This window comes from Bicyclus anynana, chromosome 3 (assembly GCF_947172395.1).
Source record: "Bicyclus anynana chromosome 3, ilBicAnyn1.1, whole genome shotgun sequence".
NCBI lineage: Eukaryota > Metazoa > Arthropoda > Insecta > Lepidoptera > Nymphalidae > Bicyclus > Bicyclus anynana.
The window spans coordinates 15,811,168-15,834,980 of NC_069085.1; the positions used below are offsets into that span (position 1 = coordinate 15,811,168).

The 23,813-nt window shown below is 35.9% G+C and overlaps 4 protein-coding genes across 5 annotated transcripts in view; 1 reads left to right on the forward strand and 3 right to left on the reverse strand.

Annotated features, from left to right (window-relative positions):
- Window positions 1–23,813, reverse strand: part of LOC112053876 (eukaryotic translation initiation factor 3 subunit H) — a 158,405-nt gene that overhangs the window by 69,060 nt on the left and 65,532 nt on the right. The gene's annotated exons all lie outside the window — the stretch shown is intronic.
- On the reverse strand, window positions 1,484–8,234 carry LOC112053882 (beta-lactamase-like protein 2 homolog). Its single transcript, XM_052891235.1, has 5 exons — window positions 8,075–8,234; window positions 7,655–7,815; window positions 5,994–6,137; window positions 5,180–5,361; window positions 1,484–3,797 (listed from the first exon to the last, which is right to left on the reverse strand). The coding sequence occupies exons 1-5, from the start codon at window positions 8,194–8,196 to the stop codon at window positions 3,525–3,527; spliced, it is 882 nt and encodes a 293-aa protein (XP_052747195.1). The 5' UTR covers window positions 8,197–8,234; the 3' UTR covers window positions 1,484–3,524.
- Window positions 8,622–16,075, forward strand: LOC112053880 (NADH dehydrogenase [ubiquinone] flavoprotein 1, mitochondrial). Its single transcript, XM_052891237.1, has 8 exons — window positions 8,622–8,776; window positions 8,911–9,120; window positions 9,508–9,800; window positions 10,875–11,105; window positions 12,424–12,656; window positions 13,493–13,696; window positions 14,406–14,473; window positions 15,861–16,075. Exons 1-8 carry the CDS (start codon window positions 8,728–8,730, stop codon window positions 15,998–16,000), a joined length of 1,428 nt encoding a protein of 475 aa, XP_052747197.1. The 5' UTR covers window positions 8,622–8,727; the 3' UTR covers window positions 16,001–16,075.
- LOC112053885 (tribbles homolog 2) overlaps window positions 20,782–23,813 on the reverse strand; it is a 55,197-nt gene continuing 52,165 nt past the window's right edge. For both annotated transcript variants that reach the window (XM_024093478.2, XM_024093477.2), the window contains exon 5: window positions 20,782–22,496. In XM_024093478.2, coding sequence (XP_023949246.1) covers window positions 22,232–22,496 — 265 coding nt within the window. In that variant the 3' untranslated portion in view covers window positions 20,782–22,231. The remainder of the gene's footprint in view (window positions 22,497–23,813) is intronic.

Genomic DNA, 23,813 nt, shown 5'->3' on the forward strand with positions numbered 1-23,813 from the left:
TAAAACACAGACTAAATATTGAATTCGTTCGTAACACTCCCGATGGTCCGCGGGGGCCGGAAGGCGGTTAGCGATGACAGCAAAAAGTTGACCGCTACACGTAACTTATACTTATATGAATAAGTCTTCAGATATCTCTGAATGTCCTATATAACATAACTTGATATTCTAATATACAAGTGCTAGCGAACGACCGCGACTTCGTCCGTCCTTAGACCTCCTTAATCCGGCCCTCTTACAAAATCGTTAGCGGACGTCTACTAACTATAAGCTACCTCCCTCCAAATTTCATCTTTGTACGTTAAATGGTGTTTGAGATTATTATTATAGATAGGGTTCCGTTTTTGTACGTACGTACGTTCGGAACCCTAAAAGACAAATAAATTGAAATTACAAAATTTTCCCATTAAATATTAAATAAAAAATTATAATAACGGTTATTATAATAATGATATAAAATGAGTTATTTGGTTGCCTTATAACCAATATACCAATACCAATAACTAGCAGGTCGTCGGACTCATTTTCGAATATCGTGTATCGTGTGCGTTCTGATAGCCGCAGGTCACTCGCGCCATCCTTCGCCCCCCGTCGCCCGCATACCATGGAAGTGTCATCAACGAACTTGCCAAGCTATAATGACTTCTTTTGAAATTGTTATTTTTTAAGGTCAATAGGCTAGCGCTTGCTCATGATCATACCTGATTTAAAGCTGAAAAATAAAATAAATAAATAAATAAAATAAAATGATGTCTATGATGGGATGCGCTTGCCTAGAAAGTGTCAATTTAATTTTTCGTAAAGTAAACTCGACTCTGTAAAGAAACAAGATGAAGGCGACTCGTTTTACTTTGTTATTTTGTACAGTATAGTTACATTTCCATTATACAAAAAATACATGTCATAAATTAAATTTATAATTATCACAATGGAACCATGTGAGGGTCATGACGCAAACCGTTTTTTCAGACCTAACAATATATCAGAATCACAGACGGACACTTGAATTTTTTTTTTATATGTATTGATTATACCACCTATCTGTGAGTGGTTGCTGATCAACGGATGTTTGGTAAACGGGTTTCGATGTGACACGCTTCCTTTTGTATCCAAATAATGCGTTTTTGTTTTCCTTTAGTTAACACCATAAAAGCGTTTGCGCTGGCAATAACTAACTAACCTAACCTAACCTAAATTGTCTTCTGAAAATAGAACATAATGATGTTCCAAATTATTGTCCTTATCATCTAAATGATGTAAACCAATCATTTAATTACTATTATAAAATTATGATTGACAAAAAAAACAACACAAACCCATAATAGAAATAAGAATCAAACATTTTAAGATTAAAATTGTTTAAGTGCCTTGACGTCATTTTTATTTAGTGTAAAATTGAACTAACAAATACAAAAATAGAAAAAATTGTTTTTTTCTAGTGAGAGTGATGATCGTATGTCAAATTAATGACATACTATCTTGGAACTTTCTCTAGAAATTTTTAGAAAATCTAATTTCAGATGGGAATTGGGATTGTGTTCCTAGAGCTTTGAAATTAGCACACAGATACAATTTACATGATTTTGTAATTAACTCAATTACTTACACTCTAATTTTAAGTAGGTAGATAGGATCATTAATTAAGTACCAATACAATTTTTTAGTTGTATGTATAGGATTATTTTAATAATTATGATAATTTGTTAATAATTATGTTGAATGTAAAATAAAAGTTTTGTGATCTAAGTACATTGTTCTGTTTCATTTTTACCGTCAATGTGAATTAATAATATAAATCAATCAAAAATTTTGGATAAACAAAAGTAAACCATTTATTGTGATGAATTTTGTGTTTCAATGTTACTTAGCTCGAAAAAGGATAAAAAAATTCTTTCCATAGTTGATAAATAAAAGTCCATTAAAATATATTCAAAATTTTATTAACAGAATATAAAATTTTACTTTGCAATAACAATTATCTGTTTAACAGTATCTTTAATAAATATTAGATATTATACATCACAATTGTTATATATTTATAGCTATCACCCAGAAATGAAGAATTAAATTTCTGTACACCTAAAATTTTAACTATAAAATTATTAATGTATGATTGCTCTAATATGGACCATTTCCTTTATTTATTTATGCCCAGATTACTAATTGATGACCCATAACCAATGCATTATGTAGGTAATATAATTATTATCCTCCTATCAATAAACTCGAAAATTAGGCTAATTAAGATAATACGAGTTGTTTTAAATGTTTAAACCTAAAAAAATTATTATAATTGGAGAATATTAACAGTAGACGGTATAAGAATGGGTAAAGGAGAATGCCCACCTGCCAATACAAAGGACCCAGGTAAACTCACATATTAAAATCCTTCAAAACGAAAAAAGAATTATCAAAATCGGTCCATAAATGACGGAATTATCGCTGAACATACATAAAAAAAAACACAGCCGAACGTAAAACCTCCTTCTTTTTGGAAGTCGGTTAAAAATATATGGAGATGATAATATGATGTTTATACAAGAATGTAGTTAAATAATGGGCTGTTTTGAAATTTTCCGAATAGTTAGACAAGAACAGGAATATCCTACTAATATTATAAGTAAAGTTTGTATGGATGTTTGGATGTTTGTTACTCTATAACGCCGCTACTACTGAAGCGATTTAGCTGAAATTTGCAATGGAAATAGATTTTACTCTGGATTAACACATAGACTTTTTATCGCGAAAAAATCCATGGTTTCCCGAGATTTGCGAAAACTGATGATTTTGACGATATGAATTTTTGTTACTCTTTCACGCCTCAAATACTGAACCGAATTAGCTGAAATTTGGTATTAAGATATATTATTGCCTGTATTTAACACATAGACTACTTTTTATCCCGGAAAAATCCATGGTTCCGAGGGATTTGTGAAACACTAAATTCCACGCGGACGAAGTCGCGGGCGTCCGCTAGTTGGTCATATTTAAAAGATATGACAAATATTATTAAAAAAAATTAACAATATACCCAAAAGAATTGAAATAGTAAATATATTTTTCCTCACAATGTTAATTTTATTCATAAAATGTTGAGCACTTTTCTTACATAAAATCTCTTTGGTAATATTTAAAAAAGTACTGTTCGTTTTTAGACTGATGATAAAGGTTTTATATTACACATGTGCATTTTACATTACATTACAGCACATGTGTGTTATGTGTAATACATTACGATAGGTATTGAATGAAATTGGTGAAATAAGATGATACTTTACGAGCAAATGTGTTATAAAAGTTTATATAACCTCATCAGTTATTTAATCGTCTAATATGTCAAATGGAAGCTTATTTTATGCTTAATTTAACTATTAGGTTACCTTCGATCCAGTTTATGGTTTCCTAGTGTTTGGCCGCAATTTAACTTACCTTACCTGTTTTACCCTCTCATAAGAAGTTATCACTTCAAAAATACTATTTATATCTTTAATCTCACATACTTTCTTTGATAAACTTTCTATAGATTACAAGTTACTCTTAGAAGCAACAAACTGCCACCTACTCTCACCGTCAACTGCTACACATTTAACTTTATTCTCTTTAGTTAACTTAGTGAGATGATGGTTCACATTGTAAGCAGCTGCCGGCCACAAGTGTTCTGGTGTCTCCGTGTATATTATCTTAACCAAATCCATCTCATTAAGTTGCTTGTCTATATTCTTCTCTAATGTGTCTAGTATTTGTTTCTCTCGTTTGTTTCTGTGCTCTATGTAGTATTCTATTTTCTCTATGGGGTCCTAGAAAAAGAAGAGTGTGGTTTTTGCTTGTACACCAATAAGTTAACACTGCACAGGCCTGATTGATTTTAATGTTAATTTTATATACATGCTCGGGAGTGTTTCCCATAACTTCAAGGTGTTGGCGAGTCCACTTATAGGAGCCGAACTGCATAACTAATAATTTTTTAGTTTCATACAAAGTAATTCAACTAATTCCGATTATCCACGTTACACACGCTTTTATCTATCCTTGTATTTTAAAATACGTAAAACTTGGCTACGTTTTTTTAGATATTTTTAATTAATTTTCCTTATAGTTGTGGGAAATTTTCCGAGCATCCTGTATATACTATAAAACATACATAAAACAACAGTTGTTATCTGGCATAAATAAGTATTGTGGTAGTGAATCACAAACAAGTTGAGCTCCACTACTAATTTAGTGTAATAGAAAAAATGCCACCAAGTTATCCATCAACTAATACATTATTTCTTAATTTCTTAATTTTTTCGTGTCTCAATCGGTGAAGGAAAACATCGTGAGGAAACCTGCATACCAGAGAATTATCTTCATTCTCTGCGTGTGTGAAGTCTGCCAACCCGCATTGGGCCAGCGTGGTGGACTATTGGCCTAACCCCTCTCATTCTGAGAGGAGACTCGAGCTCAGCAGTGAGCCGAATATGGGTTGATGACGGTAATACATTATAGCCTATGTTTCATAGTAAAAATGTAGCTTTCTAACGGAGGAGGAATGTTTTAAATAAATAGTATGATTATTATTAATTCCAGTCAGTAAAATGACAAGTGCAAGTGTCACTGAAATGTCATTTTACTGACAGGAATTAATAATCTTAAGAAAGATTAATCATATGTACGATTATGTACATATGATTAATCTTCCTTAAGATTATTAATTTGATGAAGGGTAATGCAAAAGAAATGTAGGAAGACAGAAAAAGAGATGGGTCGATGATATAATAAAAACAGCAGGAAAAAACTGGATGCATATGGCCAAAGATAGGGAAAAATGGAAAAAGATGGAGGAGGCTTTTACCCATAGGGGGCCACATAACAAAATAACAGAATTACTTTAAAATTTATTGTAACATTTTATGTATTGTAAAACTGTTAAGTGGAAATAAAGCTATAATAATAAAATAATAAGATTATTAATTCCAGTCAGTAAAATGACATTTCAGTGACACTTGCACTTGTCATTTTACTGACTGGAATTTGTACTATAGTTATATATTTTTGAGATATATTATAACAAAACAACACAAAAATCTTATCTCCTTACAATATTAGAGCATACCAAAATTATAACAACAAAATTGAGATTCTTTGTTGTTGCTGAACTAACAACATCAAATATGCAAGTAATATTTTGAACACATACCTGAACAACATTTCCATGGCCAGGATAGATGACTGCTGGTTTCAGATCCAATATCCTCTGCAGACTCTTCATATAAGAGTAGAGATCCTCAAATACGGCCGTACCCTCCCCCAGGATACAGTCTCCGCTGAACAGTATGTTCTCTTCTTGTAGAGTTAGCACCACATGGTCCGTAGTGTGACCTAACATTGCAAACAAAAAGCACTACTTTATAGTAGGCTTATAAGAGCCTCTGTGGAGGTCCTGGGTTCGATCCTCGCCAATTGAAGTTTTCTTAATTGGTCCAGTATAGCGGGTGGAAGACTACGGCTATGGCTAGTTACCACGACTACTACATCACTAGTTACCGAAACAGAAGTTGTAGTAAGATTATATGTATTCACAGGCGACGCCCCGCGGTTTCACCTGCTTAGTTCCCGTGAGAATATGGGGATAAAATATAGCTTACAACACTCACAAATAATGTGGCTTTCTAGTGGTAAAAGAATTTTAGTTATTAAAATTTATAATTAAAATTTACAATCCTATCCATCCAATTCAAATTTGTTAACACGTTTGTTGCGGTACGAGGTCAATTGACCTCGTACGTCTAGCGTCTTCAAGGGTTACAAGGTTGATGGACCTCGTACCACATAACAAAGTTCAAAGTATGAGGTCAAAAAACCTTGTACCGCACCAGAGGAAAGTACAGAATACATAGTTCAATCAACATAGTCCTACCAATTTAAATTTTCCAAATAGAAAATAGACCTTACTAAATTTTTTAAAATCTAATTTAACAATAATAATAAATTACATGGTATCCATACAATACCTGGTGTATGGTGCACTTTGACAGTGGCGCCCTCAACCGACAGCTCCTGGCCATCAGTGAGCCAATTCAGTGGAATTGTGTTGGGCAGTTGGCTGTCTGGCATGTCTGTGGGGTCTCTTCTGTGCTTCCAGATCTTTGGACTTTCTAGAAATATCAAAAGTTTCTAATAAAACTCAAACTTGTTATTTATGTCACTTACTATCAATAATAATGGACAGTTTTCATAAAAAAAAAAATTATAATATTGATAAAAAAAGTGTGTGTCAGCTCCGACGCACGGATGGAGTTTACTCTTTTCAATAGCAACGCCTGAAAAGTGAAAGGTGCGCAAGCGCTAGGCATGTGAACGCTGTTGGCGGCAGCGCACGGTGAAAGGTGCGCAGAATAGGTTCCGCACAAAAAAGGTAACGCTATGCGTTCATCGAATTTTACTGCCCATATTTTTTTCATAACGGAGGCTATATATGAAAAATCTATTCTTAAGGAGTGAACTCCAATAAGTTATGAAATGAAATGCGTTACGTTTTTCGTGCGCAACCTATTCTGCGCACCTTTCACCGTGCGCTGCCGCCAACAGCGTGCACATACGTGCGCACCCATGGCGGGCGCGCACGCCGCGGCCTGCTGCACCTCGGTTGCGCACCTTTCACTTTTAAGGCGCGAGTATTGAGTCGTGCTTCGGGGTAACTTTTTGTTTCTGTTTAACATGCACACTTTTTTTTGTTGGTAAACAGTGCACATCGAGTAGGGCTTTAGTAATGCTTATGTTAAAGAAGACTAAATGTATAGAATTGTAAAATAACTAATAGACTTTATAATATACTTCACATTATATATTTTACTCTTACAATGATATAATCATTAAAATAAATTAGAAAGTTGCGCACTAAAAACGTGACACTTTTTCGTTAGTTCAGTTGGTTTTACCCCTCGGATTTTTCTCATACCGGGCGCCTTATATATAAAAAATCGATTCTTAAGGAGTAAACTCCAATAAAAATTTGAAATTTTACCTCTTACAATTTTCAAAAGAAATCTAGGTAGCAGATCCTAGGGCTAGCAAATTATGACACTGGTCTAGGTCTAGGTTCAAGGGGCCCCCCCTTGAAGAAGTGAATCAACTAATTTTCACCAAATTTTTGTAGGAACATATCAGTACCTACTAGAGCAACTTTATTTACAATAGAACTAACTTGAGTCATGGTCAGGTAAGGTTTTTTAACCTTAATTTGTTTAAATATTTTTATATTTAAGCAAATTGTGGGTAGAAGGGAGCCACTGGATTCTGGCGGCTCAAGACCATTGTGCTTGGAGGTTCATGCAAGAGGCCTATGGACAGAAGTGGACGTCTATCAGCTGATAAGATAAGCACTATAAATACAAATACAAATAATAAAAATAGAAATATTCTTCTCAATTAGAGGTTTTTAATGGTACTAAGGGCAGGCAGTGCATTTTGACATTTTTAAAGTGCATGGCACTGAAAATATCGCACTAGCAATCCCAGACAAGCATTGCCTTGACTTATTCAACTTGACAACTTCACCCTATTGGTTAGAAAATTTATACAAGCAACCAATAAGCTAGCAGTAACTAACAGAAACTTTAGCTGCTACTTATTATGATACAAGTGTATGTCTTTCAGTTATAATTGAACTAACTTGCAATAGTGCCATACAAGTCTTCCACGCCCCCAATGTGGTCATGATGCCAATGTGTTACTACTATATGCTCAATGTTAATCTTTTCTGAGGATATTACACTGGTGAGGTGCTCCTGGTAATCTTTTATGTCTTTGTCACCTGTATCAAGCAAAATGCGGCTGAAAATTTGTTAAACAACACTATTAGATTTATAAAATTATTGTCAACCTGAGACTATACTTAGCCTCTTGGTTTAACTTAAACTTGTAATTTTTTAGCTAATTAAAAAAAAATAACAAAGCTCAGTTTTTGATAGAAAGTATTATGACATAGAAAGTATTACTTTTCTGCTCATGAAGCTTTTATATAACAGTATCAAGAAACTGTTTCATCATAAAAATGAAAATTTTTTTATGAATGATAACTATTTGTACTTACTTTTTCCCTGTTCCCAATAAATAGGTATTAGTTCCCTGTAGTGTCATAGGCCCAGGATTGCATCCTAGAATCCTTATTATTCTGCTTGATAACCTCGTAACTGCGGGGATTACGGCTGCCATTCTCGGATTCTTTCTAAAAATACCTACAAGTAACAAAAATATTATAGAAGTAAACTAAAAGTACATAGTCCAAGAATGCTTCGATAAGATAACCATCTTACTTGTTAAGTATTTATGAATACACTGAGGAAGATAACGAATATGACAGAAATGAAAAATTGTGTTTCATAATACTACTTTTGTATTAGTAAATTGCAAATTCATAGATATGCACGAGCCGATTTAATTAGCAAATTATAGCAAAGATGTTTGTAAATAAAAATATTTGTTCTTCGTGACAATGTCATGTGACCATAAACTACAGAACAATTTTGACGCATTTTCGCATAAATGATCTTTCACACAATCAGAAAAAAAACGATTGGATTGCTTTTCACTAGGTGGGCGCTTGCCCTAAAATATATATTATTACTGTAGTCTATGGATATTTTTGCTTCAATTCAATTCATTGTTTATCTGTGACCAGCAAATGTTGTGACATCTAAAATTTTGACAATTTATTTTTCATTGGTGTTCCAAAAAAATAGAAAAATGGCTGGAGCTCTGGCAAGGGTTGTTCAGGCCACAAAAACGCATATTGGTAAGTAAAAATCCATAGCTGCCAGAAATTATTTCCTTGGTAAACTACACACAGTTTTTATTTATCATTCTGGCATTGAACACCGCTAGCAGTACGCAGTTGGACGACTTACATAATTTTGACGTACTTCTCAGGTGTTGTAGGACCCTTGGTTAATATCAACAATGGTTCGGTACGTTTCCAACAAACGCAAACTAAAACCAAGTTCGGACCACTTAGTGACAGCGACAGGGTGTTCACCAATCTTTATGGAAGACACGACTGGCGGCTGAAGGGAGCTCTGAGTCGAGGAGACTGGTACATGACGAAGGAGATAATGCTGAAGGGGACTGACTGGATCGTCAGTAAGTATTGTTGTTTAGGTATATCAATAGGCAGATTTCAAAATATTACTACAATAACTTAACAAATGTTAAAGCTGCTTGTATATTTGTTACACCATGTTTTTTTTTATTTCTTAATTTGTACTCTGTATTTCACTATCACTGCAATGTTTTCCCAAATGACAATAACAGTGTCCTAATATTATCACTTTAATAAAGTTTACTTACCAGCTTACTTTTTTTTGATAATTAAATTTTAGTAAAACCATGACATAAAATTCAACCAATAAAATATAGCAATTAATGAAAGAATAGGCTAGCTGACACTTTTTTTAAAAAGGCTTCAAATTGTTCATTCTCATTATCAATTCCATCAGATACATAGGTTAATTAAAACTATGTTTGCAGATGAACTCAAAACATCTGGTCTGCGTGGACGTGGTGGTGCTGGCTTTCCCACTGGCATGAAGTGGTCATTCATGAACAAGCCTTCAGGTGGTCGTCCCAAATACTTGGTAGTTAACGCAGATGAAGGCGAGCCTGGTACATGCAAGGACAGAGAGATTATGCGTCATGACCCACACAAGCTAGTGGAGGGTTGCTTAGTGGCTGGCCGGGCTATAGGAGCCCAGGCAGCATATATTTATATCAGAGGAGAGTTTTACAATGAAGCAAGCAACTTGCAAGTGGCTATTGCTGAGGTAAGCAGATTGTATTGGGTGGTAGGATCTCTGTAGATTTGTAAAGTAATTTTGGGGACTCTGGTGAAATAATAGTTGTCATAGGAAATTTTGATGAAAATGAACTAAAAAATGTGTTATGGTAGTCAACCTTTTAGATGTGTTGTTATCAGTGACAGTGTATCAATACTCTATAGTCTATACTAATATACATATAAAGCAGAAGAGTTTGTTTGATTGAACACGCTAATCTCAGGAACTACTGGTCTTATTTGAAAAAATCTTTCAGTGTTAGAAAGCCTGTTTATCGAGGAAGGCTATAATAAATTATCCCCGTTTTCCTACTGGAACAGAAACCGTGCGGGTGAAACCACAAGTCGTCAGCTATATAATAATATATGTGAATAAGCAGTCTTTACTTTTAAAGTATCTATTGGTTGAATAAAAGTTTTATATTATCATCACTCAGTTTAGCATGTACACCAGTCTAAACATGCTACATACCGTTGGTTATCTATACTAATATTATAAAGAGGAAAAATGTGATTGTTTGTATGTTTGCATTGAATAGGCTCAAATACTACTGAACAATTAAGTTATGTGATGTGAATGTATGTGTCATATTTTAATACACTCTGACTGTCTATGAGCTCTTCTGCGAAATATCTGAATATCTATAATTTGATCATTTAATATTTTTTTGATATCATGTAAATTTTAATGTAATGATATGTAATCAAATAAAAATTGTTATCATTCAATTTTATATTACAAAGTTACTAATTAAATACCTTGTCCCTCTAAGTCTCTATACAGGATGTCCCTTAATTAAAGGATAAAACAAAAATGGTAGATACACTACCTAATAATCTAAAACTAATTAAAAATAATTATATTTTTGTTTCAGATTTTTTAAATTTTTCTATCTTGAATCACTTTTTCAATGCTGTAGCTGATTTTAAAGATCTGATTTTTGTATATAAGACCTAAATATTGTATTTTCATTTCAATTGTTGTGATCTTGTCCATAGGTTTCTGTAAATAAATGATTTGGTTGATTGATTGATTGATTGACCTATAATCATTAACTTACAGGCCTACCAAGCTGGTTTGATCGGGAAAAACGCGTGCGGCTCAGGCTATGACTTCGATGTGTTTGTTCATCGTGGCGCTGGTGCCTACATCTGTGGTGAAGAGACGGCTCTCATTGAGTCCATCGAAGGCAAGCAGGGCAAGCCGCGCCTCAAGCCACCCTTCCCTGCTGACGTGGGCCTGTTTGGATGTCCTACCACTGTCAACAATGTAGAGACTATTGCTGTAGCTCCGGTAAGATGCACATTTAGGCCTCTTTGTGACAGCTTGTCTGTTGAAATACTCTAGTAATGTGTATTATTAAATGTATTGAAGCAAAGCTTGTATACAGACGTTTGGTCGTATTTAAGCGCTCGCCGCGCGGTATTTTGACGGCCTCCGTGGCGCAGTGGTATGCGCGGTGGATTTACAAGACGGAGGTCCTGGGTTTGATCCCCGGCTGGGCAGATTGAGATTTTCTTAATTTGTCCAGGTCTGGCTGGTGGGAGGCTTCGGCCGTGGCTAGTTACCACCGTACTACCGGCAAAGACGTACCGCCAAGCGATTTAGCGTTCCGGTACGATGCCGTGTAGAAACCAAAAGGGGTGTAGATTTTCGTCCTCCTCCTAACAAGTTAGCCTGCTTCCATCTTAGACTGCATCATCACTTACCATCAGGTGAGATTGTAGTCAAGGGCTAACTTGTAAAGAATAAAACAAAAAAAAAAAATATTACCGTTACCATTTACCAGTAAAAAAATTACTATAGATATGATAAGTATCAGGAGAGACTGACGGTACACACAAATGAGCTTGCACGGGCTCTGAGTCGCGAGGGTGGACTCCGTTTTGCTCGGCTACAAAGACACAGCATTCCCGATCTGTGGAACAGATTTCCATAACAAGCCAAAGGGGGATCTGCTGACAGGGAATCTGCAGCAAACTAGCTCTCGAAGAAATCCTTGAATGATATGATGATATCAGATACATGAATGGCTTATTGCCTATGAGCAGATCGCCATGTCGCAGAAATTACATATAAAAAACAAAAAATGATAAGTGACTACACTATTAAATCACAGCAAAAAGTGATCCGAATTTTTCTATTCGCTAAAGCCAATTCGCTAAGTTTTTGTTATTGAAATGTTCTATGTATTAACATGCAGGTTTCCTCACAATGTATCTCCTTCACCGTTTGAGACACGTGATATTTAATTTCCTAGAATGCATATTGCATATAACTGAAAAGTTGGAGGTGCATGCCCCGGACCAGATTGGAACTTGTGCCCTTTAATTGAAAGCAGAAGTCATATCCCTTACCTGCATACCTGAGAATTTTTTTCTCTAGGTGTGTGAACTCTGCCAATCTGATTTGGGCCAGCATGGTCGACTAAGACCCAACCCATCTCATTCTGAGTTTTGATGATGTATTAGCATAAAAATAAATGTTTTTAATAAGGTATCTATTAAAAACATTTATTTTTATCTATACGCACAACGGCCAACCCTAGTGGCCAAGTGCGGAAAAGGCCCAGGAAAAGAAGAAAAGAAGGTATCTATTACAAATGTTTCAGACAATCTGCCGTCGCGGCGGCGCGTGGTTCGCGTCGTTCGGGCGCACGCGTAACAGCGGCACCAAGCTGTTCAACATCTCGGGCCACGTCAACACGCCGTGCACCGTGGAGGAGGAGATGAGCATCCCGCTCAAGGAGCTCATCGAGAGGCACGCGGGCGGCGTGACCGGCGGCTGGGACAACCTGCTGGCCATCATTCCCGGAGGGTCTTCCACTCCGCTCATACCTAAAGAGTGAGTAAAATACTCTTTCAAGCAGCTCATTGAGACGCGAGCGCTGTGAATGGCTGGATCAACCTACTGGCTATCATTCCTGGAGAGTCTTCCACTCCGCTCATACCTAAAGAGTGAGTAAAATACTTCCTTTCCTCCCGCTCAAGCATTAAGACACGCGGGCGGAGTGTATGGCTGGGACAACGTGCTGGCCATCATTCCTGGAGGGTCTTCCACTCCGCTCATACCTAAAGAGTGAGTGAAATACTTCCTTTCCTTCCGGTCATCGAGACACGCAAGCGGTGTGACCGACTGTTGCGACAATCGCGCAGGTGGAGTGAAGAGCGTCTTTGTTATTTATTTCAATCAATCAAAAATAAATTTAAATAATATTATAACGCATAAAGGAGATGGTCCATTTCAGGTCCACACTTGTACCCCGTATCATTAAAATTTAAAAAATACAAGGATCTTATTAAAATTTATTAAAGTAAATAAATGTAACTAAATAAAAAGAAATAAATAAAATTAAAACCCAAGTTTTTGAGTTATATCAAGATGGCGCCCATAGAGCAACTATGACATGACAATTGACAGCAAACGTCAAATTGCTGCATTGAGAACATCATCAATCCGCCATTATTACCCTCAGTAGTGTTGCATTTCTTGGGAGATAATGAATATTATTTCGAAATAATTAAAGTAAATTCGTAGTCGTTTTTATAATAAAAAATAAAAAAATATTTTCTTTTATTTCCGCTAGGGTACAATGACTGGACCTGGGCTCCATACAATTTTGGACCATCTTTAAATAACTTTGACTTATTAATTTTGGAATTTTCAATTTACATTTTCAGTGTATGTGAGACCGTCCTAATGGACTTCGACGGTCTGGTGGCCGCTCAGACGTCTCTGGGCACGGCGGCCATCATAGTGATGGACAAGTCTACTGACATAGTGAAGGCGATCGCACGCCTCATCATGTTCTACAAGCACGAGTCGTGCGGACAGTGCACGCCGTGCCGCGAGGGCGTCTCCTGGATGAACAAGATCATGTACCGGTGAGTCATCATCAGTCAATCGTCATAGTGATGGACAAGTCTACTGACATAGTGAAGGCGATCGCGCGCCTCATCATGTTCTACAAGCACGAGTCGTGCGGACAGTGCACGCCGTGCCGCGAGGGCGTCTCCTGGATGAACAAGATCATGTACCGGTGAGTCATCATCAGTCAATCGTCATAGTGATGGACAAGTCTACTGACATAGTGAAAGCGATCGCCTCAGCATGTTCTATATATAATTACTTGTAAGTCATCATCAGATATCTGCCAATTTTTAATGACCATATTGCAAACATACAATGTGCAGAATATCCCAACATTCTAAAGGCCAAGGACTAGAAATCAGTACCTCTTCATCATGACATATTGATTTGTAGCCCTTCGAACATGCTCATAGTATGTTTACACCAATAAGTATACTACAATATTTCAGATATTTAATTTTAACTCCCTGACACAATGAGAGAGTATTTTTAAGATCAAAAGTGTGTTAAATTGGTGTAAAATGAACTTAACTACTTAGTTTAAAATTGCAATTAAAAACTGTGTTGAATTTTGTTACCAAAACGAAACAAAATCTTTGTGACATTACACACAAAATAGTATTTTGCAATAAACTGATTGATTTAGCTCTCATTTGCTCGTTCAAGTAGAAAAAGGCAATATGAGAAGTCCTTGTTAAATGGTTGAATTTGTTTTCATTGCAGATTTGTGGACGGCAATGCTTCACCTAAAGAAATTGATATGTTATGGGAGCTTTCTAAGCAAATTGAAGGTTGGTATCATTTATTGTTTTTCTGTTAGAATTTTAATTCATTTGTATGAAAGGAATAGGAATATTAAGTAAAACGAGTATGCTGTGGACCATACAACTGAAGTAAAACTTCTTTCAAAGTCACAAACAAAGCGCCATCTATGTGCCTTCGGCATAACTTCATCACTACTTCTTGAAATGTACCAAAAGGGATTGTTTCAAAGTTCTATAAGAATGCCATCTACTGGTACATCTTAAAAATATCAAATACTGTTTCATTATGCCTGTAGATGGCAGCACGCATCGCCCAATCACAATCACATCATTCAGAAGATGTCGAACATATCTTATTATACAGGGTGCTCGGGAGTATTTTCCATAACTCTAGGGTTATATTCTTTAAGGAAAATTAATTAAAAATGTCCATGGAACATGTGTTTTAAAATCTTATTAATCTTAAATTGCGTCCCTTATATCGCATCCTTATAACCTAGCCAAACTTACTCATTGATAAATATCATGAAGCAGCTTACTAGTGAAGTGTGGAGTGCCAGTTGCTATATCTCGTGGATATCAACAGTCTTACCACTACGATTACCTATTTTAAAATGCAAGTATAGATAAAGGCGTGTGTTACATGATTAGTCGGAATTATTTGAAATACTTTGTGTGAAAACTTAAAAAGTTATTTTTTTTTAGTTATAAAAAATGGACTCGTCGACACCTTGAAGTTATGGAAAATACTCCCGAGCACCCTGTATAAAAAAATTAACATTAAATATCAATCAGGCTTGTGCTGTGGTAACTTTTTGGTGTACAAGGCAAAACCACACTTAAAAAAAAATATTTGTCTTGTCTTGTCTACTACTATAGCCTTTATTGATGAGTACCTACTGTTTACCAACAAACAAATTAAAAATGAGGGTATAAATCATTAGTCATTTCACACCTAATAATAATTATAATTAACTTGTTCTTAAATTAATGAAAATTAAATCTATACTAATATTATAAAGCTGAAGAGTTTGTTTGTTTGATTGAACGCGCTAATCTCAGGAACTACTGATCCGATTTGAAAAATTCTTTAAATTTTAGATAGCCTATTTATCGACGAAGGCTATAGGCTATATATTATCCCCATATTCCTACGGTAACAGAAACCACGCGGGTAAAACCGCGCAGCGTCAGCTAGTTGATTAATAAGCTTAGAACAATTGGATATGGTTTTTTCTACAACATTTTATAAACAAACCACACATAATTTAAAATAAATAAGTTATTAAATGACATGCGTTTTCTACCGTCATTTCTAATTTATTTGTTAGTAAACAGTATTCATCAAGAAAGACTGTAAGTATAGAAGTTATGGGAAATACTCGCAACACCCTGTATATTGTCGTACCCTCAGGGCACACGATCTGCGCGCTAGGCGACGGTGCGGCGTGGCCGGTGCAGGGCCTCATCCGGCACTTCCGGCCCGAGCTCGAGCGGCGCATGGCGGAGCACGCGGCGGCGCACGGCCCGAGCAAGGCCGAGAGACTGTACTAGTGCATTGTACCTATTCATAGTTACCTTTGTAAAATAATTTAATCAACTCCAATAAATATATAAACAATTAAAAAAGTGTAATTTTTTGTGAATCACAGAATAAAGAATGATCCAGAATGAGTCTTTATAAGCAGTGTGGTGCTGCCGGTGAAACCCTTAAAAACACAAACGTCACGCGTTTCCTTTTACCTACAATTTTTTTTTTCACGATTTGTATTTGAAAATTTAATAAATAACAACAATTACGTAAATTAATATAATAACCTTCTTATTTCTTTAGTTTTTGTGAACAGTTTTTAAATTATTTAAAAACATGAGACGCTATTTTTTCTTTGAATAATATTAAAAATAGTACCGGTGTAACGCTTTCTGTCGTACTGACTCAAGAATGTATTCGTTTTTAAATTTTGTATTTGTAACGGCTACGACACCGTCGTGTCCCGTACGCTCTATCTGCCTATTATTCTTTAATCTGTGTGAACAATATTGAAATTATTATAAAGGTGTAATTTTTCGGTAATTATTTTCAATGGCAGTATTTAGATCCGTTATTTTAAAGACAGTACGTAAAAGATTTTAAACAAATATTAATAAATTTAAAATGTTCTTATTGCTTTGTCATATATTTCACCATTATGAATGCCATGTTTTAGTGTTCGATACAGGCGCTAGGGTTTTTCATAATTTATATTTCTATTTATTATTTATTATGACTTTTTGATATTTGTTTGTCCTACGTACTACATATAATATTTATCATGAAGTGTAAAAATAAATTTTATAACAGAACTTCAATGGATTATCAAATTGTTAAATGAGCCTTAGATTATTTGTATTGAACTAAGCCGGTTGCCGTTTATAGTTTCAACAGTATTTTTTTAATGAAGCCTCCCTTGAAACTTATTCATTAAATATTTAAGGCTAATTCATTTTGTTAGTAACTTTCTAAACAGTCATATCGACCGTATACTGTGTGAAGTATAATCGTTTAAAATAAAGTACCTATTCATCATTTTCCCTCTAAAAAGAAAACACCAAAAAAAAAACATACGTACACCTGAACGTAGAATTTCCTCCTTTTTGGAAGTCGGTTAAAAATATCGAATCATTTTGTATCGTTTCTTTACAGAGTCCATACCATCGATCTCCTATTAAAAAGTGGATGCACAATCAGCGATTGTCCCCACTCAATGAGTGCCAAACACAACTTCTTAGCACTTAATTCAAATAGTCGCATTTAAAATCAATTCGTAAGGTTAATTTTTATCCAATATTCAGTAAAATCCCAAATAATTCGCTTTGAATTTGGGATTTTACTGAATATTGGACTGTATTTAAAGGACTTTAGGTAAAATTTTCTGTACTAATAATTTCTAAAATTGTTAAAGCAAAATTAGCTAGTTTTTAAGTGAAATTTTCTTCATGATTGTGCGTCCTTTTATTATAAGAGGTCAATGGTCCTTACATATGTTTTCACTTTTTGAAAATGTCACTGATGCTCTCTGTCTTGATTTTCAATTTTTAATCATTGTCTCCTTTATCAAGGGATATTGCTAAATCAATGTTGATAAAAATACAGGTCTTTGGCGATACCATCTAGTTATTAAAATGATCTCTATATTAATATAACAAAAGAGAGTACAACAGATATTTTCATGTCTCAAAAAAAGTGAATTTGGCTTTTATAATTTGATTTTTATAATTTTAACCAACTTTGATGACAATTTGTAAAATATGTCCAATATTGTGTTAAAGGTAGTGTAAATAAATGAAAAAATTCAAAAATGTGCCGTTTTATTTAGTAGATTATCTATGATAATAGTCTTAGTATAAAAAACCCCCTATATTATGTAAGTAGGTAGTAGATATAGATTCCTGACGTAAAATTGACGTTGCAACGATTGAAGTCCTAAGTTCGAGTCTCAGCTCGGGTCAATCTTTGTCTTTATAATAGGTGAGTGCAATCTGACATGGAAGCTGACTAACTAGTTATGAGGAGGATGAAGATCCACACCCCTTTCGGCTTTTATACGACATCGTACCGGAATGCTAAATATTTTTTTCGATTTATTGTCTGTCTGTCTGTCCGTGTTTTTTTGTTATTCAGGCATCACGCTGAAACTACTGAATGAATTCAAATGAAACTTGGCACGGTTTAAGACCATAATACGGAGAAGGTTATGGGATACTTTTTTTGTGAAAATAACATAACAAGGGGGTGAAATAGGAAAGTTTGTATGGAAAGTCCTTCATTTTAGGGTTATAGTTTTAAAATTTTGTTCATAAATCATAAAAAAATACGAAATATAATGGAATTCAAAAATTTTTAAAATCCAAACTCTAAAATGGTGAAATAGGGCTTGAAAGTTTACTTTGATTTCCAAGCGGACGAAGTCGCGGGCGTCTGCTAGTATAATTTATCTATGCTAATATTCAGCCATCCTGCCTATAGTATGAATAAGTGAAATCTTATCATATTATCGATTGTGGTTTTTGTATAATTTTCCTCAATTCAGTTTTGACAAGTACCTAGTTTGAATACATTGCATCTTCTAAAAAAACCTACCTATATATTATCTATAGTATTTTCCTTGTTTTTTTTCCTACAGTTTTGTTGAATCAATTAATTCTTTCCAAGTTTTCCTCTGTACATGTAATGTAGGATTATGTATTCTGTGATATTCAACTGTGTCTCGCTATCTCTACGCACTGAACACGCGAATTTATGAATCTATAATAATATTATAAAGAAGAAAGATATCATGGTTCGTTTGTATGTTTTGAATACTCTCTCTCTCTCTCTCTCTCTGGAACTACTGAACCGATTTGAAAAAATCTTTCACTGTTGGGAAGCTACACTATCCCCGAGTGCTATAGGCTATATTTTATCCTCGTATTCCTACGGGAACGGGAACCACGCGTGTGAAACCGCGCGGCGTCTGCTAGTACCTACTCGTATATTACTATGTAACCTATCTACTTATGTGAAAAGGACATCGCGGTTGATCTATTTATTGTCGTAGGTACCTACTATGCTACTATCTACCAGATTTAAGTATATAAAATGCCAAAGTATACAGAGGCATAATTATCCGCCCACTTTAATATACTCGCGTCATATTAATGAGGGCGGAAAATTATGCCTCTGAGTATATTTTTCTGGTTTTATTTATTACTTAATAGATACTTTATTAATTAATAGATAAATAACTTCACTTAATCGCTGGTGGCTTTCAAAAAAGTCTAATAGCTGAGCTTGTTTGACAGTAATAGGTCTGGCTGGCATGATGTCATGCACGTACGACTAACACACGATCAGTTTTATCTGCTGTCAAGCCTTTAGCGCTGCAGGCGTGTGAGTTCACTTTATCGTCCACTGCTGACATTGATAAAGTTTGAAGTGTCTCGTTTGTCCAATGGTTACCTAACCTACTTATGTGGTTTTGGATAAGGTGTCCTGGGTTCGATTAAGAAACTATGAATATAGTCTGGCAGGGTCGTTGATGACACTCCCATGATATGCGGGAGACGGGGGAAAGACTGCGCGGGTGTGAAATCGTGCGGGTTTTTCATTCATCGCTACACGCCCCCCGGCCCGCGCGGAACATCGGGAGTGTTACGAACGAAGTTGCCAAGCTATAACTTTTAAGCCTAGCTTTAAAAGATGATACTCTGCAGTTTCTAATTTTCTATTATGTACTTCATTGGAGGGTAGGTGTGTTTATTAGAATAAAAGTAAAATGTTAATTTTCTAAATTATTTATTCCCTCTATCATTCTTCCTTTTTTGATAACCTTATTCAATCTTAAGCTCTATTTACAGTTTGTATAAATTAAAGTATTAATAGTATATTTTACAGTTAATTACTATTGTACAGTACGCTTTCAACGAAAGACTTGACTTGACACTTTCAATAATCATGTATTGAAAGACTAAAACAGGAATCCAATAAGACAATGCAACAAAGACTGAAAAATAAAAATAACAATTTTGATATAACATGTAATCATGGTAACGTCATCGATTTTTTGGAACAATTCGATTTAATTGAAAAAAAAAAAACTAAAATGATCTTTCTCAAATCGATTTAGAATCAACACCAAGTACCAAATGACAATAATAATTAATTAATAGGAAGAAATGTTGCCATCACACCGTCAATTAAAACAACGAATAAATTAATTAGTTTACATTAAATAAATGGCACAAACCAAACTACGATCTTATTCGGTACGTGGTGGTGATACGAACAATATAAATATATAAAACAAAAAAAAATTTTGATTGTTATAATAATATAGAAAATAACCGAATATGTCCGAAAATGATTTACAAATATAATCATCAAAAACCAAATAAAAATATAATAACTCTATGATGGAAGCAACTGATCGCTGAAACAAAGAGCTAAACGCTTCTGCATAACAACGTAATGGCAATACACTGAGAGCCGGTGGACGATTTGATCATACATTTTGAAGTAGCCTCATTTTTTAATTCCATACAAGTATACAACTACTATGACGTCATATTTAGAAGTATATAAACATTTTTATTTTACCTTGCACCGCAATACAAACGTATGGTGAAGTGTCTACAAAAATTACCTCTTGTGTTAATTTTAGACACAACTAAACTGTGTGTTGTGTTAAGGTGCCAGGTAAAATGCATTTGTGTATCCTATATTATTGATTTTTAAAGTAGCTGAGTTAAATAACTTTTAAATACAGTTTAATACACATTATTTATTATTAAACCGCATAGTTTGTCATTTTATACAGTTTGTATGTTTATTTGTATGTTCACATGGATTCAAAAATCTAAGACCGTTACAAAACACAAACAAATCGTCCATCACTTCTCAGATCAAATCAATATAATCGCTAAATAACATCGGTGGAGATCACTATTACACGACATTTTTTTTTTAAATATAAATACAAAATATACACTTATGTAATTTCCCCCTAATACTATATTATAGCAACAACTTCCAATGCAATATACCCATCTATATTGATGTGAAATTGATATGATTTATTTAACAGGAATTAACGCAGTAGTTAACAGAACGCTCCGTACTGTCATATGTTTTTCATTGAGATTTATTTAACCAATAGGAATACAATGGAATTAGGACTTTTAACTCAAAATCTTAAGCAAGCAGGCGAGATAAATAATATAAATAAAGCTAATTGCGTGCAATTTAAGTACTGACTTTTTTGCACGCAAGTAACTTCAACTAATGCGTTTGCTTACTTATAGATGATTATCTTATATACATTTTTTCGAAAAAAAAAAAGACCTAAATCCATTGTAAATACAACAGTACGAAGCTGAACTCTCTAGGTGCGAGAGCCCGGAGCAGTTGGTTCACACAAAACAAGATGGATCGCTTAACATTCACAGTTAGATCACAAGAACGCGTTATCAGTCTCACTTATTCTGTCATTACGAACGTTACAACCATACCGGAGCTCGTAAAAGCCGACACGTAACGCCAAACGCCAATAAAAGCGTTAAACTGAAACACCATTCATATACGCGGTGTTGCCTTTGCCGGATTATGCGATTCGTATTGTGGTAGCGTTCGCTTCTATTTCATAAATAAAGCGGCCGGGCGGGAGCGGCCCGCCGCCCTCTCCCGGCCTATAATCACTAAATTAAAATCTCGATGGAGACCTTTATTTGGCTTGGGATACTACTTTCTGAAATTTAAACGTTGACGGAGCGTGGAATTCGAGCCGACGTCTCACCGAGCGACCGCTAAGCTCGCTCGAAATTAGGCCAGAATATACTCTTAACCGAATAGTTAAAAGCCTTCGGTGGACTCACCGGACCGTTAAGGGCTACCATTTGACTCGGTTCACGTGAATTCATTTATTATTTACATTACATAGAAGCTCATAGGTAGAACCCTGATTTACCAGTAAAATAGACGCTATTGAAACGAAAACGATAAAATGTTCAATAAACACTCGATACGTTCTAGTTTGATCAGGCGTCGAACGGCTAACAAATGGCAACCCCAGGCTGTGCTATTGCGCGATGGTGCGATATTGGAACATAGTACACCGATGCCAGCACCGGATGTGTTAGTCGTGTTAGACGTAGTTGTCGTCCATGGGCGAGTATGTTAGACGTTGTCGTCGTCCATGGGCATGTGTGTTGACGAAACTTTCATCCATGGGCACGTGTGTCAGACGCAGTCGTCATCCATGGGCGGGTGTGTTAGACGTAGTCGTCGTCCATGGGCACATCGGGCACGAGGCGGTCGTGGGAAGCAGCCGCTCTCGGTGGCAGCTCGTTGCGCGGGTCGCGGGCTAGCCACGGGTGGCGGAGCACGTCTCGCGCGCTGAGTCGCTCGCACGCCTCGCGTCTCAGCAGGGAGCGGATGAGGCACTTGCCGCGCGACGACAAACACTCCGGCACCACGAAGTATCCGCGGGAGATTTTCGCGAACAGCGACGCGTGCTCAGAGTCGTTGAACGGATACCTGCAAAGAGGAAAATAAAATTAATACAGCTCTTTATATCATCAGTAAATTGGAATGATCCATTATTGAGTCAGGTATGACAACTTATAGGAAAGGGATTTGAGGCTTAGACGAACCTTGCTATTTCAATGGGTTTGGTGGGACTAATAGTGTTAATGTTTGTTAAGATGTTAATGATAATCCAAGATTGACGACTTTTCCGAGGTGCAACTATCATTAATTTTCCAACATTGGCTAGTACTAAGAATTTATTGCGATCATTATTAATTCGTAGACCACCCTAGGACTGCACGATCCGAATACTACACGCTAACCACTGGACTAAAAAGCCAACAACTAAATCTCTTAAATGTACAAAACTATTAGTTAAATTGCCGTTCGATCCGGATTGATTTACAACTGGTTCCAATCCTTATCGCCTTTTAGAGATAAGGCGAGCCCATTATTACTGACATTAGGATAGAGCTGCACAAATTGGGAAAGGTTTTTTCTTAAAGCAAAGTCAAAATTAATGACCGATCCGATTGTCGTTGGGCAGATGCGCGAAACAAAAACTCAGGTAAAGTCAAGAACCCTTCCGGCGACAGGTGATGCGGCGATTGCAGCGAAATCCCGAGTTTCGAATTTAAATTACGGGTGCACGGACAAAAAGGAAACAAAGGATCGCGAACGGCAGGTGCCGACGAGGTGGGGCGGGGGCGAACGTCTTCGCCACATGACCACGGCAGGTGCCGGAGATTTGTATGTATATACGAGTATGTGGGCGACTAGCCGTTGGCGCGTAACGGCCGACAGGTGATCATCCCTTCGCCAACGGTCGTCCGACCCTTAATGCGATCTCTAAAAACGGTAAGTCCCACGCCTGGCAGGTGAAGACGCCCGCACCCTATGCCTTTCGGGTTTAATTATGCGCATTAATTTGCGACTAACCTAACTAACCTAAATGTTTTAATGAATGTACAAGACAATTTGTGCAGTCTACCTATGTTATGTTTAAGTAGTTGAATTCTTTCTAATAGAGCTCGCCCTGGTTAGTATAGTTATTTCTGCAGCCAAGATCGTTGTCTTTCGGTCTGAATTGCGTGATTATCGATGTAATTTTACAGGCATTTGAGGTAGTAACATCTGTCTCAAGTTGACAACCCCAAGGCGCTGCATTTAGGGCATTGCAAAGTGGTTATTTGATTCCACTAATAAACATGGCAGTGTTTCGGTCTGAAAGACCGGCGGAAACACAAGTTAGCCTTTAAATCTGTGATGGGTTTTCACTAAACACCAAGATTGTTTGTACAGTCAAGTATTATTTAAAGCGAAAGG